Below are 15,680 nucleotides of genomic sequence, written 5' to 3' on the forward strand. Positions count from 1 at the left end.
AAAGTCATAGCATGCATTATTATAAATAAGAAGTTAGAACAATGAAACAGTAGCGTGGTTTAATTTGACGGATGTAGTGTGAACGACTTGATCTCAAATGGTCATGCATGATTAGGGGTTTCCTCACAACAATCATTAAACTTAATATTATGCTTTGCATTTTCTTTTGACACATTGACATGTGCCTTAGAAATTGTAGCTGCATTCCCTCGTCATCTCTTCTATTCCGAAGGGTATAAATACATCCTCCATCTAACTTTTCATAACATAACCACCTCAACATCTCAGAATTGTCAAGAATATTGAGAACAGAGAATATGTACAAGATGTTTTCCATATCCACTTCGCTTTTCTTGAAGCCTAGAGCTAGGTGAAATTTTTTCGACCACTTAACTAATTCGTATTATAATATTCTTCTGCCTCGGGTCGCTACCCGCTTCCTGTTTACTCTCTCTCTATATATGTAACATTGTGTATTAAATCATGTTCTTCTTTCACATATGCAGTTTGAAAGTTCAAGGAGATCAGGGAATTGGTACGTGAAATTGAAGTGAATTATGGCTTTATTATAAATTTTCTTTTACATTTTTGATGAAGTGGAAATACAAATCCATGCAGCGAGTGCAGGTTATTATTCGACAAGAGTAGCCCGCAACCCAAACTTGGAGAAGTTGCAAACTAACTATTTGTTTCCCGAGGTTAGCAAACTTGAGATCTCTCTTGGGTGCATGAGTGCATCTTTGTCCTTTTAATGCAAAAATTTTAATTCCTTTTTTTGTATATGCCTTAAAAAAGACATTTAATAGCATTATTATTAATCATAAGTTTATTAACATAACTACTATTTATTTCTCTCTTAAACGTTATACTTAATAGCCCTTTACTAATTTGAGCACATGAGTAGATTTAGAAAAAGAAGTATATTAATTTAATTCTTTTTTTAAAAAAGTACTCCTTCCATTTCAATAATGACAATTTCGTTCTCTTATCGAGAGTCAAATTGAGTGAAGTTTTAATAATATTTTTAAAATATTTTTTAAATTATATTGACATGAGAAAGAATTACAACTTATAGTACTTTTCGTATAGTTTTTGAATATTTAAATTTTAGTTTTAAAAATTAGATTAAACTAATCCAATTTAACTTCAAAGTTTAGTCAAATTGAATCTCGATAATCCAAATGTGTCGTCTAAATTGAGATCAGAGGGAGTATCAAATATTTTAAAATAAATTTGGTGTACCGAAAATAATTTAACATTATCCATGTTAGCTTTTGATGGTTTAAGTGGAAGAATGTAATTAGAGGCTAGTGTGATTTGGATATTTTTGATGGTGGGATATTGTCTTTTGTTAACTAATGGTTTGTTTAAGCAGATCTTAGATAGGGAGGTTAAGCATATGGAGAAGTACCCAAATGCTAAAGTAATAAGCCTTGGGATCGGCGACACTACACAGCCCTTACCCCAGCCTGTAGCCTTGAGCATGTCTAATGTGCGTAAGATGATCAACTACTTCCTCCATTTCAATTTACGTGAACATAATTATTTGATTGGGCACGAAATTTAAGAAATGATAAGACTATTTGAATTTGTGATTATAAACAAGTTAAAAGGGGGTCCAAAGTATTTGTGTGGTTATAAAAGCTTCTTATTAATGGTAGAATCGGAAGTTCAAACTAAATTGTTTCCAAATTTAGAAAAGAATTATTTTTTTTTAAACGGATCAAAAAGTAAATAGGTTCGTATAAACTGGAACGGAGAGAGTATTAGATATCTGCTTTGCAAGTAAATCTGTGACGAAAAGAAGCTATTTGAATATTCTATTCATTAAGACTATACGATTATAGGGTTTGCATCCCCTTAGAGAAGAAAAAGGCAAACAAATAATTTGTTTAATTTGTTTATTATTTGGTGGTTGTTGACGGAAAATAAAATAAATTGTGTGAACCCTTTTCTCTTAACTTTCTTTCTTTCCTTTTTTATTTTTTTGCATATCCCAAAGATTTTCCTCTGAATATACTGGAATTTGCAAATGGTTGGTGTGTGAATTCCTGACAAGGGCCATTAAAAACAAGTTTGAAAGATTTAAGCAGTTTCTATTGAAGATATGCTGTTTTAAATATTGGCGAAGAATGGTCCAAATCAGACCAAATAGTAATAGCCTATGATTTCAAAGTTCAGAAATTTTATTATATTTAAAGAAAAAATCTGCATCATTTTTTATTTAATTTGATCGCCAAATCAAACAGTGCACACCCCTATTTTAAACATACCCATTCCAATTTCCAAAGTTTAGCCTTGGCTTCCACTAGTATCGAAATAACCTGTTAGCACTAGAGGATTTCTCAACTATTTGTTAAGTCTTATAATGCTTTGGTTGAACGAAAATAAAGAGGGTTTGTAGGTTGAGCCATCACTATACGCCATTTAAAACTCCATGTTGCTTGTACAAATTAGGGACGGCTCAAACATATGTGTGGCCTAAAGCCAAAGTTTAATGTAAGACCTTAAAAAAAAATTAAAATCGATTTCCTCTAATAATTCCTTTTCAATTGATAATATAGCCAACAAGTTTAATCTATCTTGAGACATTGTTAATCTTAGGTAAGATTTTATCAATTATAATCTTGAAAACTTCTTTTCTTTGAGACAACTATTATAGAAAAACTCTACTTTTATACGAAAAGTACTAAATATTATTTTTTTAATGGAAAAAGGTTCAAAATACCCCTAAACTATTGGAAAAAAGTTTAAAAATACCGTTCATCCACCTATTGGGCTAAAAATACCCTTTCATCCACCTTTTTGGTTTACTTATACCCTTTGACCATTAGGTCAATGCTGAATTAAAAATAATTATTATTCTTTTTGTAAAACTTAAAAAAAAAATTACATATTTTCGTTTTTTTAAACTATCGCACCAATAGTCCACTAATTTAGTAAAGTCTTCTTCTTCTTTTTTTTAGTTTTTACAAAAAATAATTCAGTTTTTACAAAAAAAAAAATATTTTTTTCATTGTTTTCAGTTTTTTAAAGAATTTTTTTGTAAAAACTGAAAACAAATGTTTTTAATAAAATATTTTCGTTTTCGAATTTTTTTTTTTCATTTTTTCAGTTTTTTTAAAAAAACGAAAATATTTTTTCTTTAAAAAGAAACTGAAAAATGAAAATAAAACGAAAAAAATGAAAAAAAAATATTTTTCAAAAACGAAAATATTTTGTTGAATATATTTTTTTCACTTTTTACAAAAAAAATTCTTTAAAAATCTGAAAAAACTGAAAAAAAAAATATTTTTTTTGTAAAAACTGAATTGTTTTTTGTAAAGGCTGAAAAAATTAAGAAGACTTTACTAAATTAGTGGAATTGGTGCATTAGTTTAAAAAAACGATTTTTTTTTTTTTTTTAGTTTTACAAAAAGAATAGTAATTATTTTTAATTTAGCATTGACCTAACGGTTAAAGGGTATAAGTGAACCAAAAAGTAGATGGAGGGATATTTTTAGCCCAATAAGTGGATTAAGGGTATTTTAAAACCTTTTTCAATAGTTTAAGGACATTTTAAACTCTTTTCCATTTTTTTAAATACCTATAAATCTATTATATCTAAAAAAAAATGGGGCCCAACAAATTTGGGGCCTAAGGCAAAAGCCTTATTACTTGGATCTACGTTAGAGTCGGCCCTGCTACAAATACATCAACCCTATAGAAGATATGTACAATGAAATTCCACGACCAACAACAAAATTTTAAACGTACAATTTTTTTTCAATATGAATGATTTGTCGTTTTTATTTGCAGTACGCACGTGCTCTTTCAACACATCAAGGTTATACAGGCTACGGACTGGAACAGGGGAACAAGGTGGGATTATTTTCTCTCTTTTTTTTTCTTGTTGCCCTAACATGCAAAATATTGCATAGCAAAACTTATGCACAGAAAGTAATATATTTTCCCATTTAATTTCATAGGAACTAAGAAGAGAAATTGTAGAAACATTCTATAAAGATCTTTCAGTAGAAGAAACAGAGGTTTTTGTATCTGATGGTGCACAGTGCGATCTCTCCAGAGTTCAGGTACCTAAACTATCCTATATTCCCCAGACAGGTTAAGAAAAAAAAGACTTGTTTAATATGTCTACTCATGACACAGTAGTAATGTTTTTATGCAGCTCCTTCTTGGTTCCAATGTGTCAATTGCTGTACAGGATCCATCATTTCCAGTGAGTTTAGCCGAAAACATTAATAAATTAAAGAGTTTTTGTGGAACTAATTAACTAATTTGTGCAGGGATATATAGATTCAAGTGTGATTATGGGGCAGAGTGGTGAGTTAAGGAATGAGTCGGGGAAGTATGGAAATATAAAGTATATGAAGTGTAGCCCTGAGAATGATTTTTTCCCAGATCTTTCCAAAACTGAAAGAACAGATGTTATCTTCTTCTGCTCTCCAAACAATCCTAGTGGTCATGCAGCATCAAGGGCACAATTGCAGCAACTTGTAGAGTTTGCCCAACTAAATGGTTCAATCATTGTCTATGACTCTGCTTATGCTGCTTATGTTTCAGACTCAAGCCCTAAGTCTATCTATGAGATCCCTGGTTCCAGAAAGGTGATTGAATTTGTTCCTATTCACTTAGCTCCATTGTTCAATCATTTATCTAAATTATTTTTATCTTACAGGTTGCCATTGAGATTTCATCCTTCTCCAAGATGGCTGGATTCACAGGTGTCCGTCTTGGATGGACTGTAGTACCTAAGGAACTCCTATACTCAAATGGCTTTCCTGTTATACTCGATTTCAATCGCGTTATATGTACTACCTTTAATGGTGCTTCCAACATAGCTCAGGCTGGTGGTCTGGCCTGTCTCTCCCTGGAGGGTTTCAAGGTAAAATTAGAGATGCTATTTCACTTATGCTCAAAAGAATTTTTAAATATGTAATGTCACCATTTTTACAGGAAATTATGTCTAAGGTAGACTACTACAAGGAGAATGCAAAGATTTTGGTTGACACTTTTGCTTCACTGGGATTTCGAGTTTATGGAGGTAGCAATGCGCCTTATGTTTGGGTTCATTTCCCACATTCAAGGTCATGGGATGTATTCAATTGGATTCTTGAGAAGACACACATAATTACAGTCCCTGGGATTGGATTTGGTCCAGGTGGTGAAGGGTACATAAGAATTTCTGGTTTCGGACGCAGAGAGAGCATCTTGGAGGCATCTAAAAGACTAAGAACCTTGCTTTGTTAGAAAAAAAACTACTCAATGTTGGTTTTGCAACTTCTGTCTTGACTCTTGATGTTCTAACAGATACTGCTACAAATCAAGTTCTATTTCTCAAGTTTTTCACTTAATAAGATCCAACTGATTTCAAATATAGAGTCGAATCCTATCTTTGTTGTTTGCTCAATTCCCTTAACCTTCACATTCGTCACGCCCAACTTTAGTCCAAAAAAGGATAAGCGGTCGTTGCAGATATACGTAAGGAGTGATGTTGTTCTAACATATATATATATATATATATATATATATATATTCTCTCAAGCAACACATAATAAATAGGCATAGCTAATCACTGGCCATTCAGTTAATTGAAATAAGCATATACTTGAATAAGTAGAGAAATTCAAAGGCTCAATTATATTAAAACATAACAAGAACTCATCTTATAAAAGGTTCTATTATAATACTAGATGAAAAAATTAGCTACACATAATATTATATAGAAATATAATCTGAATTGATACTAACAATGAAGAAAGGAAAAACTGAACCTTCCTCTTTGCTCCTAACGTATCATTGCCTCAAAAGTATTGTCATCCTCCACAGTGTTTTCCCCCTTAAATAAGACGTTTTAGGATGTATTTATATTAATTAGGTTTTGTATGGAGCAGAACTTGACACTCCAAGTTCGTATAGGAGAGCTGGGGGGCGTGCCAAGGTTCGCGCTTTGCGCGGCCTCGATGCATGCTCCTAGCTCTTTAAATTTTCCCCTCTGGCATTGAAATATTCCTCTGACACGTCTAGGTCGAATTGTTTCTCATTCTCTTCTTCTAAAGCTTATCTAGAAGGGTCGATGGGAGGTTGAACTTTTCTTCTACTGCTTCATAGTCAACCAAAAACTTATCTTCAATCATCTCAATTGAATTTGAGTCCTCTTGTAGAGTGGTAACTTCTCTCTTTATATGATCATCCTCTTGGATATTCTCATAGGATATTTCCCGCAAATAATCATCACCACATTGCAATGGATTTTGTAACATCATACTTATTAACTGACTCGATTGTTTTGTAAGATTTTTAATGCCATGACTAGGAATCCTGACCTCAGGGTCATGATGGTGCCTAACATCTAATTGCTAGGCAAGCCGACATGAACAGAAAATTAACTGATTTTACCAATTTATAACATGATATTAACAATGAAAACGATATACGTTTGAAGTAAAGTAAAATAATATCGAACAGCGAAGCCTAAACATAACCTAGAAGCTAGTGTCACGAGTACATGAACATCTAGAGTGCTACAAACATGGTCTGAACAAAATACACTATTCTAAAACTCAATAAAACAGTAAAGAAAGGGAGGAAAGGGACTTCAAGGCTATGAACGTCGTACAACTACACTTCAAGTCTCCGCCAGCGACTGAATTCGAGCAAAAGCTAATGAAAGCAGCTAGGACCAACTCCGATATCTGCACAAGAAGTACAGAGTGTAGTATGAATACAACCGACCTCATATACTCTGTAAGTATCGAGCCTAACCTCGACGAAGTAGTGACAAGGCTAAAACGGGCTACTTACAATAACATGTACTCAACAACAACAATAATAATAATAACAATAATACTCCCTCCGTTTTAATTTATGTGAACCTGTTTGACTAGGCACGGAGTTTAAGAAAAAATGAAGACTTATGGAACTAAACAAGTCAAAAAGAAGCCCAGAGTATTTGTGTGGTTATAAAAGTTTCTCATTAAGGGTAGAATTATAATTTCAAGCTAAATTATTACCAAATTTAGAAAGGGTTCATTCATTTTGGAACGGACTAAAAAGAAAATAGGTTTACATAAACTGGAACAGATGGAGTAATAATAACAATAATAATACTACTACTAACCTCACTATTAGAGACCAGAAATGGAAGTAAAGCAATTAACTTGTGAAAATGAACTCAAACCTCATTATTAGAGAACCCGGAATAATAAGTCTCGTAATCTCATATAAAAATGCCAAAGTAAATACAACAATAACAACAAGTACATCACACACAATCCGTTGTGGCGCACAACCCGATCCCATCATATCATATTCTTTATCAACATCAAGTACCACATGTACAAGCCGTTGTGGTGCGTAACCCGATCCCACTATATCATAATTTATCAATATCAAGTACCACGTATACAATCCGTTACCAATCCCACCATATCATCATTTTCCAACATCAAGTGTCCGCCCTTATTCCACTATTTAAATTCATTATCTTTCAATTTCCGTTACGGAGTGTAATTCGATCCCCAAACAATTTCAATTAACAGAAACAATCCAATAACTCAATTTACAAGAATTTCTACATCAAAGAGTAAAAGTACAAGGCAATAAAGGACCACATGATAATCAAAGAATTTTTGAAATTCGAAGTTTCTACTTTACAAGTTTATCGGTGTCTGACAAACTCAACGACTCACTCAAATGAAACTACATCTTAGAATACAACAAATATTACAATAATAATAGGACAAGCAAATCATGTGTCAAGCAAGGTGTGCAAGTAAAACAATTAAAGCAAGTAGCAAATAAGCACGAAGTCATGGAAGGAACGAATAATTTAATACAAGAATAATTAAATGAGTAATAACAATTATGGCATAGAAGTCAAATAAACCATGTAATAATTAAGGCATGGAATAAGATAACTCACGAAATAACGAGAAACATGGAAACACATATCTTGAAGGCATATATACACTCGTCACCTTACATATGCGATGTTTTCTCACATAATCCACACAACACATAGTTCAAAATTTTCTAATTATCTTAAGTCAAGGTTAGATCCAACACTACCTCACTCCACAATCAAATCAAAGCTCAACCGGGGCCTTTCCTCTAAGATTCGCCTCCAAACCAATCAAATCTAACCAAATATAGTTCAAACAATTCAAAATAAGCTTTAGAAACTACCATTAGTGAAAAAGATTCAATCTTTAATGGTTTTCAAAAAAGGTCAACAAAAGTCAACCTCGGGCTCGATTGGTCAAAACTTGAGATTCAGATCAAAACTCAATTACTCATTCATCCCTGAGCCTGAATAAGTGATTAGTTTCAAAATCCGACCTCAAGTTCTCAAAATCCCCAATTTTTATCTAAATCCCTAATTTTTACCATGAAAAAACATAGATTAAAGGTTAGAAATCAATGGGTGTTTTATGGAAATGGAAGGAAACAAGTTAGAATCTACTAACCTATGAAGTTGGGATGAAATTTCTCTTCAAAATCGCCTCTAGGCAGAGTTCAAACTTGAAAATGGTGAAAAATGGGTTAAATCCTTACTTTGAGATATTTAAGTCAATGGGCGTCAGGTTTTCTTCGCGTTTGCGAAGGGCCTAATGCGATCGCAAAGAGCAGCCCCCCAAGTGGACTTCGCGTTCGCGAGAGGTTGCACGCGTTCGTGATGGTCTACCCCCCTCCCCCGGCTATCGCGTTTGCGATCTTGGGCTCGCGTTCGTTATCTTGGGCTCGTGTTCGCGTAGAACAAATCCCTGTCTCCCCCCCCCCAGAATCCCTTACCCATCGTGTTCGCGAGTGAAGGGTCGCATTCGCGAAGGGTAATCCCTTTGATTCTTCGGGTTTGCGACCTCTTGACCACGTTCGCATAGAAGAAAACCTCCCCAGCCCCAGGTTACCCTTCGTGATCGCGGGAGGAGCTTTGTGAACGCAAAGAACAACACACCAGACATCAACAACAGTGAAAACCAACAACTTCTAAGTGCAAAATCGATCTGTAGCCTATCCAAAACTCACCTGAGCCCATCGGGGCTTCAAACCAAACATGCACAAAAGTGTAATAACATCATAAGGACTCTCTCTCTCTCACGATTAAAATACCAAAATATCACATAGATCTACGAATCGGACATCAAAATGCATGAAATTTAAAATAAAATAAAAAACTTAAAAACTTTCAAATTTAGAACCGAGCGTCCGAATCATGTCAAATCAACTCCGTTTTGAGCCAAATTTTACATACATGCCAATAATAGTACAATAAACCTATACCAAGTCCTGAAACTGAAATCAGAATCCGGTAGTGATAAAGTCAACCTACGGTCAAACTTCAGAATTCTTTAAACCTTCAAATTACTAGTTTTCAACAAATCACGTTTAATCAAGTTAAGGACTTTCGGATTCAATTCCGGGCATATTTCCAAGTCCCAAATCATGATACCGACCCAACGACAACAACAACAACAACAGCAACAACCCAGTATAATCTCACTTAGTGGGGTCTGGGGAGGGTAGTGTGTACGCAGACTTTACCCCTACCCTGAGGTAGAGAGGCTGTTTCCAAATAGACCCCCGGCATCCTTCCCTCCAAGAACTTCCCACCTTGCTCTTGGGAGACTCGAACTCACAACCTCTTGGTTGGAAGTGGAGGTTTCTTACTATCAGAGATACCGACCCAACGAGACCGTTAAAATACTGATCTGGATCTGTTTACATAAAATATTGGTCGTAGTTAACTGAAATTATTTTAAGGCAAAAATTCACACTTTCTTCAATTTTTCACATAAAGACTTTCCAGAATAAGACACAAACTGCACATACAAATTGAGTAATGCTAAATAGAGCTAACCAAGGTCTCAAAACATGGAAATAATGGCTAAAATTCAAAGTGATCTATCGGGTCATCACATTCTCTCTTCAGTACTTTTTCATGAACTTGTGCATAAGCTTTTCTAAATTACTATTCTCTTCTAGGGGTGGATGTTTCATATTGCTTATGTTCCATTCAAAATTTGAGTAGTCATTCCACCTCGAGTTATTGCATCCATACGAATCGTCATGCCTGTAAAGATCATAAACAAAGTAAGATTTTTTATGGCATAAACAAGAGGAAGACTTGCCTGCTTGACGGTTAAACCATTGATACTTTTCACTACGCTTAAAACAAATAGTATACTTTTGATAACATTCAGCTGCTGACTCTGCAACTATTTCTTAGGTTTATAGCGCTCCACCTTCCTAATACTTTGAGTTCAATATCAGAAATATTTTCTTCAAACTTTTCTCCCTAGCACTTATTAGGCACTACAAAAAAAAATTGAATACAAATTAACTAATAAGAAAAAAATCAAAAAATAATTCCTGAATTAGTACCAATAATTATTTTTGAACACTATTGATTATCAATCCTCGGTAGCAACATCAAAATTTGATATAACGACCCTATATGTTATTTTGAGTTCTAGCTTTGCATTACATGATTTGAGACCTTACATATAATTTTTTGATGGTTTATGACTTGCATACGTGGTCCGTCTAGATTTCCAGAAAGTTTAAATGTAAATTTTCAAAGAAAAACTTGTCTTTTTTAACTTTAATATGGTTGGAGTTGACTACAGTCAACATTATTGGTAAACGATCTCGTATCAGCACTTTGACAATTTTGGTAGGTTCATATAATGATTTTTTTACTTTTATGCATATTTAGTTGGGGTCCCGGGGTGGCGTGAGGCCATTTCAGTGCATAGTGAGAAAGTTGAAAATTTAAAGTTATGAACTTTGAAATCTTTGAGTTTTGATGTGCAGTTCTTAGTTTTTGATATTTTTAGCTTTCGAGCGAGTTTTTTTGAGGTTATTATACTTATGTGGATGTTTAAAGTGGGCCTTGAGGGGCTCGACTGAGTTTTGGGGTAGTTTCCGGCCATTCTTGCACTATTTACATCAGCTGATATGTTGCTGGTGCATAGTGCATTGCAAACATGAGAGCTTGTCTCGCGTACTTGTAGGATGATTTGGAATAGGGTTGTTTACCTTTCGTGAATGGGGAAGGGCTACCACGAACACGAAGGTTTGGAGAGAGTTGACCTTTGTAGGGAGCCCTGATGCGAACATATATGCTTCCAAGAAGCTTAGAGGCAGAGGGGATTTGCCCTTCACGAATGCATAAGTTGTGCCGCGAATGTGAAGGCTCAGGGGGAAGATACCTTATGAAAATGCGAGATGGAATTCACGAATGCAATTGTCACTAACCACTGGTCTTCACGGAGGGCTACATTCGCCAATAAATTGATTTAGCCACTTTTTACCATTTTTGAGACCTAGATCATGGATTCAGGAGATTTTCGAAAAAAATTTATCCCAACTTTATTGGTTAGTAATTTTTACCTAATTTTGTCTTATTTGCATAAATACCCATAGATTTTTATCCCTAATTTTTATATTTTAAAGAGTAAAAATTGAGGTTTTGGGGAAAAACTTATGAGGGCTAATTTGGTCTCGGGAGAAGGGGTAAACAGGAATTGGTTTTAATTTTCGATTTTGATCATGTGGGATGGGGTTGGATTTTTGTTGGCTTTTTCAAATATGATAAAAGATCAAACCTCTTTGATATTAGAGTAGTTTCTAATATTTATTTTGACTTATTTAAATAATATTTGACTAGATTCGGGTAGTTTGGAGACTTGTTCGAAAGGGAAAGTTGTGTTAAATTTTTTATTTTGTTCTGGAAAAAGACCAGTATTGTCGTTAATTTTTATTTGAATAAATTATGCGTGATTGGTCTAATTGCTATATGTTTTATGTTTTGGAGACTACATATATGCAAAGTGACGAGTGGATATGCGTTATTATGGGCTAAAGCATACGAGTAGGAATAGTTTATTTATGCCTTTATTTATTTTATACTTTTATTTATTAAACGCCTTTATTTATTTCATGATTTTACTTGTTACATATTTTTACAGTATTCATGCTCTTAATTGGTAGATGTTTTACCTGCTATATGCTTTTACATGATACATGACTTTACTAGGTACTTGCCTTACTTGTCGCATGCTTTTACTCTTTTCATACTGTGTTCTTTTATGTGATATTAGATTGTGTCGCTATTCGATTGTTTGTGTGTTATTGACCTTGTTTGAAACCTCTTCGAGATATAGGTGTGATACTAGTTTTCGGCTATTGGATTTTATCTGTAACGACCCGACCTATCGTTTTGGGATTTATCATTTTGTTCGGTAGTTGAGTTCTTTAGTAGCTACATATGATGTATCATGACTTGTGTGTATGATTGGTTTCGATGTTCGAGTGGTTCGGGATTTAATTTGGAAGAGCAATTTTCATTTTTGGAAGCTTTAAGTTGAAGAGATGACCAAGGTTTGACTTTTGTGAACGGTCTCGAATTTGTATTTTATTGATTCCAATATGTTTGTATGGTGATTTTGGACTTAGGCGTATTTCCGAATATTGGAGGTTTCCTAGGTTGATTTGGCTCTTTTTGGTGAAAGTTGGCAATTTGAAGGTTTAGAAATTTCATAAGTTTGAACATGAGTTGACTTTGCGGTCTCGGGTTCATATTGTTATTCTGGGATATAGAATGGGTCCATTTTGTTATTTCAAACTTTTGTGCAAAGTTTGGCTTCATTCTGATCTAATTTGGTAGGATTCAGATGCGTTCGACGAAGTTTGAAGGATTGAAAGTTAAGAGAATGATCTTTATATTAGATTCCTTGTTTTGATGTTGTTTATGATTTTCCGAGCATTTGGATAACTTTGGGTAAAGTATTTGGACTTGTTGGCATATTTGGATGGGGTCCCGAGGACCTCAGGTGCGATTCGGGGAGTTTCAGACTATTTTAGAGGTGTTGGCCAGTGTTGGTTTGTAGTGCATCTGATGTGTTACGCGATCATGCATGTAGCTACTCGATCGTGTACAAGATTATTGGGCAGCTGGCAATTCATGCATCGCATTCGGGATGAGGTCCTGCGTTCGCATAAGCTAGTGGAGCTAACTAATGCATTATCACTCGTCACTTCGCAATTGCGGAGTGTTGCTGGAGGCAGTTGGCTCGTTAGCTTCCGCGTTACCCAGAGGAGCTCATGCTTGCGCTTCTGTGGGTTGTTAGCTTTCGTGATCGTGGAGCTCACTTTGAGTATTTGATTAAAGATTCGAACTTTATCGTTTTGGTTTGGCATTATTTGATGTTATTGAGTTGTTTTTGGCTAGATTCAAGTCATTTGGAGGTCGATTCGCGCGGGAAAGCATTTTTAGAGTACTGATTTTTCTTATTTGAGGTAAGTGTCTTGCCTAGTTTTAGCTGAAGAAATTTTTACTACTAATTGATATTGTTCGCTACACGCGGGGGTGATGTATATATGAGGTGACAAGAGTATATACATGTGCCATGGGTATTCATGCTCGGGGTAGATTCTAGCTTACTTTATGCCTTATTTGTTTGTGTGTTTTATTTGATTCCATGTATTATTTAATTAATAGACTATCTGAGTAAAATAAATCATGCTAGAGGAATATTGAGGCTATTAGTACCTTATGTTAAACACGATGAGCAAATATTAAAACTTATTCTATATTTGCCTCAGAGATAGATACACGTAAGTTATGGACTTTCTCTTGTATGTGCCTTGATTGGGACACGTGCACTTTGTGATACATATGTGATCCTTTGTATGACTACTTGTACTTGGTTGCTATAAATGATTTAGTCATAGTCATGCTTTATCCGCATTTATATTGTTCATGTCCTTGTGCGCTTTATTGATGAGTTGTGAGGATATGCCTCTTAATGATAAATTGTTATCTTGAATTGTTGTGATAATTATGGCATATGTGGATATGTTGTGTGGGTTGATTGATGTTGTGTGAAGTATAAAGGTGGTGAGATGCGGATGCGGTAACATATGGGAGGCATTTTATTGTGATGCGTTTGTGGTGAGATAAGGGTGGTTTATACGCATGTAGTGACATAGGGGAGCCATTTCATTGTGATGCGCATGCGACAAAATAAGGGTGGCATTATAGGGATGTAATGTGATGGCCTAGAGGTGATTTGTATTATGTATGTTTATGTGGTGGTAAGAGGATGACATCCTTGAGTATGCATGTGACTTTCTTATGTGTGTCATGCATTTTTATATATTTTGTTGCATTGCATTTAGCATGCCCAACTATGTCTCTATTATTACTTGATAATTTGGTTGCCAAGATTGATTTACCGACGTGGAGTTGATATCTCATACTTTGTTGAGTTGTTGGTAGCATAACGGATTAACGAGATGAAAAAGTTATTGTCATGCATTAATATATTTGATTCTTGAAAAGTTCTCTTGAACATGTTATTTGGCAATTGAAACGGAAATCTTATTATAATGTGGCACGAGGTCTTTACCGTGCAAGTATAATTTAAATTATGGTACGAGGTCTTTGTCGTGCAGATGTGACTTATGTTGTGGCATGATAGTCTGGGGAAATGTCGCAAATACGATACTGACTTTGCAAATGTGACGTTTGTCCCTTATTTGGTCGCAATTGCGACTAACCCAGCCCCAAGCCTTTCTTCCCAATGGCGAGTAAGGCATCGCATTTGCAATACCTGAGCCCTGCCTGCCTACTTTACAATTGTGATGCTAGTAATTGCAATTGCGATAACTGAAGCACCAACACACCGGCAACCTAAAAATGAATTCAAACCAATCCGAAACTCGCTCGAGCCCTCGAAGCTCCACACCAAACATCCACACAAGTCTAACAAATATCATACGAACTTGTTCGCGCTATTAAAATACTAAAATAACATCTGGAACCATAAATTGGACATCAAACCACATGAAATTCAAAATAAAACTCAAGAATCGCTAGAAACACATCCAAGCGTTCGATTCCTATCAAACGAACTCGAAATTACACCAAATTTTGCAAATAAGTTCCAAATAACAAAATGGACCTAAAAGTCCTAAACCCAAAATCTGACCTCAATAGGTATAAAGTCAAGCTATGGTCAAACCTAAGGAATTTCTAAACATTCAAATTTCCAACTTTCAGCAAAACAAGTCAAATCAACATATAGACCTCCGAATTCAATTCCGAAAATACGCCCAAGTCCAAAATCACAATACGAACCTATCAAAGCCATCAAAACACTATTTCAGGGTTATTTTCACCAAAGTCAAAATTCGTTCACCATTTCTAACTTAAGCTTCTAAAGCAAGAACTAAGGGATCCATCATTCCAAAACTTCCCCACGAAACTAACTATCACAAGGCATAAAACCACAAATACACATATGAGAAGCTTCAAAATAGAAAATGGGGCTCAAATACACAAAACGACCGGTCGGGTCGTTACACTAACCTTGTGTGGAAGAAACCCTCTTAGGATTTGGTCTTGTTTGCCTATTTGTGCTATGTGATAAGTGACGTGTACGCAAAATGACAAACGTGCATACGGGTGCTATGTATGGTTTATAACCGTATTAGACCTTAGGCTATTAATATGCCTTATTTTGATGATATGATTTATATGAAACATGGTTAACCACTTGGTCACTACATGAATTTGATTGCTACAATTGATTTAGCTGTAGTCATGCTTTATATGTTGAACACCCATCTGTATTTTATTATTGTTATCATGTCCTTGTGCGCCTTGTTGTAAT

The 15,680-nt window shown here is 34.8% G+C and overlaps 1 protein-coding gene across 2 annotated transcripts; it reads left to right on the forward strand.

Annotated features, from left to right (window-relative positions):
- Positions 1 to 217: 217 nt before the first annotated feature.
- On the forward strand, positions 218 to 5,377 carry LOC104244396 (aminotransferase ALD1, chloroplastic). 2 transcript variants are annotated; one of them, XM_009799801.2, is made up of 10 exons: positions 219 to 370; positions 507 to 535; positions 619 to 698; positions 1,376 to 1,492; positions 3,799 to 3,861; positions 3,969 to 4,073; positions 4,169 to 4,219; positions 4,287 to 4,607; positions 4,679 to 4,885; positions 4,957 to 5,377. In XM_009799801.2, exons 1-10 carry the CDS (start codon positions 318 to 320, stop codon positions 5,248 to 5,250), a joined length of 1,320 nt encoding a protein of 439 aa, XP_009798103.1. In that variant the 5' UTR covers positions 219 to 317; the 3' UTR covers positions 5,251 to 5,377. The 2 variants fall into 2 exon arrangements, with proteins under 2 accessions (XP_009798105.1, XP_009798103.1); XM_009799803.2 differs by lacking the exon at positions 4,169 to 4,219 and having other exon boundaries at positions 218 to 370.
- The last annotated feature ends 10,303 nt before the right edge of the window (positions 5,378 to 15,680 follow it).

Source organism: Nicotiana sylvestris, chromosome 12 (genome assembly GCF_000393655.2).
Source record: "Nicotiana sylvestris chromosome 12, ASM39365v2, whole genome shotgun sequence".
Taxonomy (NCBI): domain Eukaryota; kingdom Viridiplantae; phylum Streptophyta; class Magnoliopsida; order Solanales; family Solanaceae; genus Nicotiana; species Nicotiana sylvestris.

Excerpts from the sequence above, each read along its gene's own strand:
- LOC104244396 (XM_009799801.2), top strand. The coding sequence starts at position 318 with ATGTACAAGATGTTTTCCATATCCACTTCGCTTTTCTTGAAGCCTAGA. Across the intron at positions 536-618 it reads TCAAGGAGATCAGGGAATTG|CGAGTGCAGGTTATTATTCG; the intron begins GTACGTGAAATT and ends AAATCCATGCAG. Across the intron at positions 3,862-3,968 it reads GACTGGAACAGGGGAACAAG|GAACTAAGAAGAGAAATTGT; the intron begins GTGGGATTATTT and ends TTAATTTCATAG.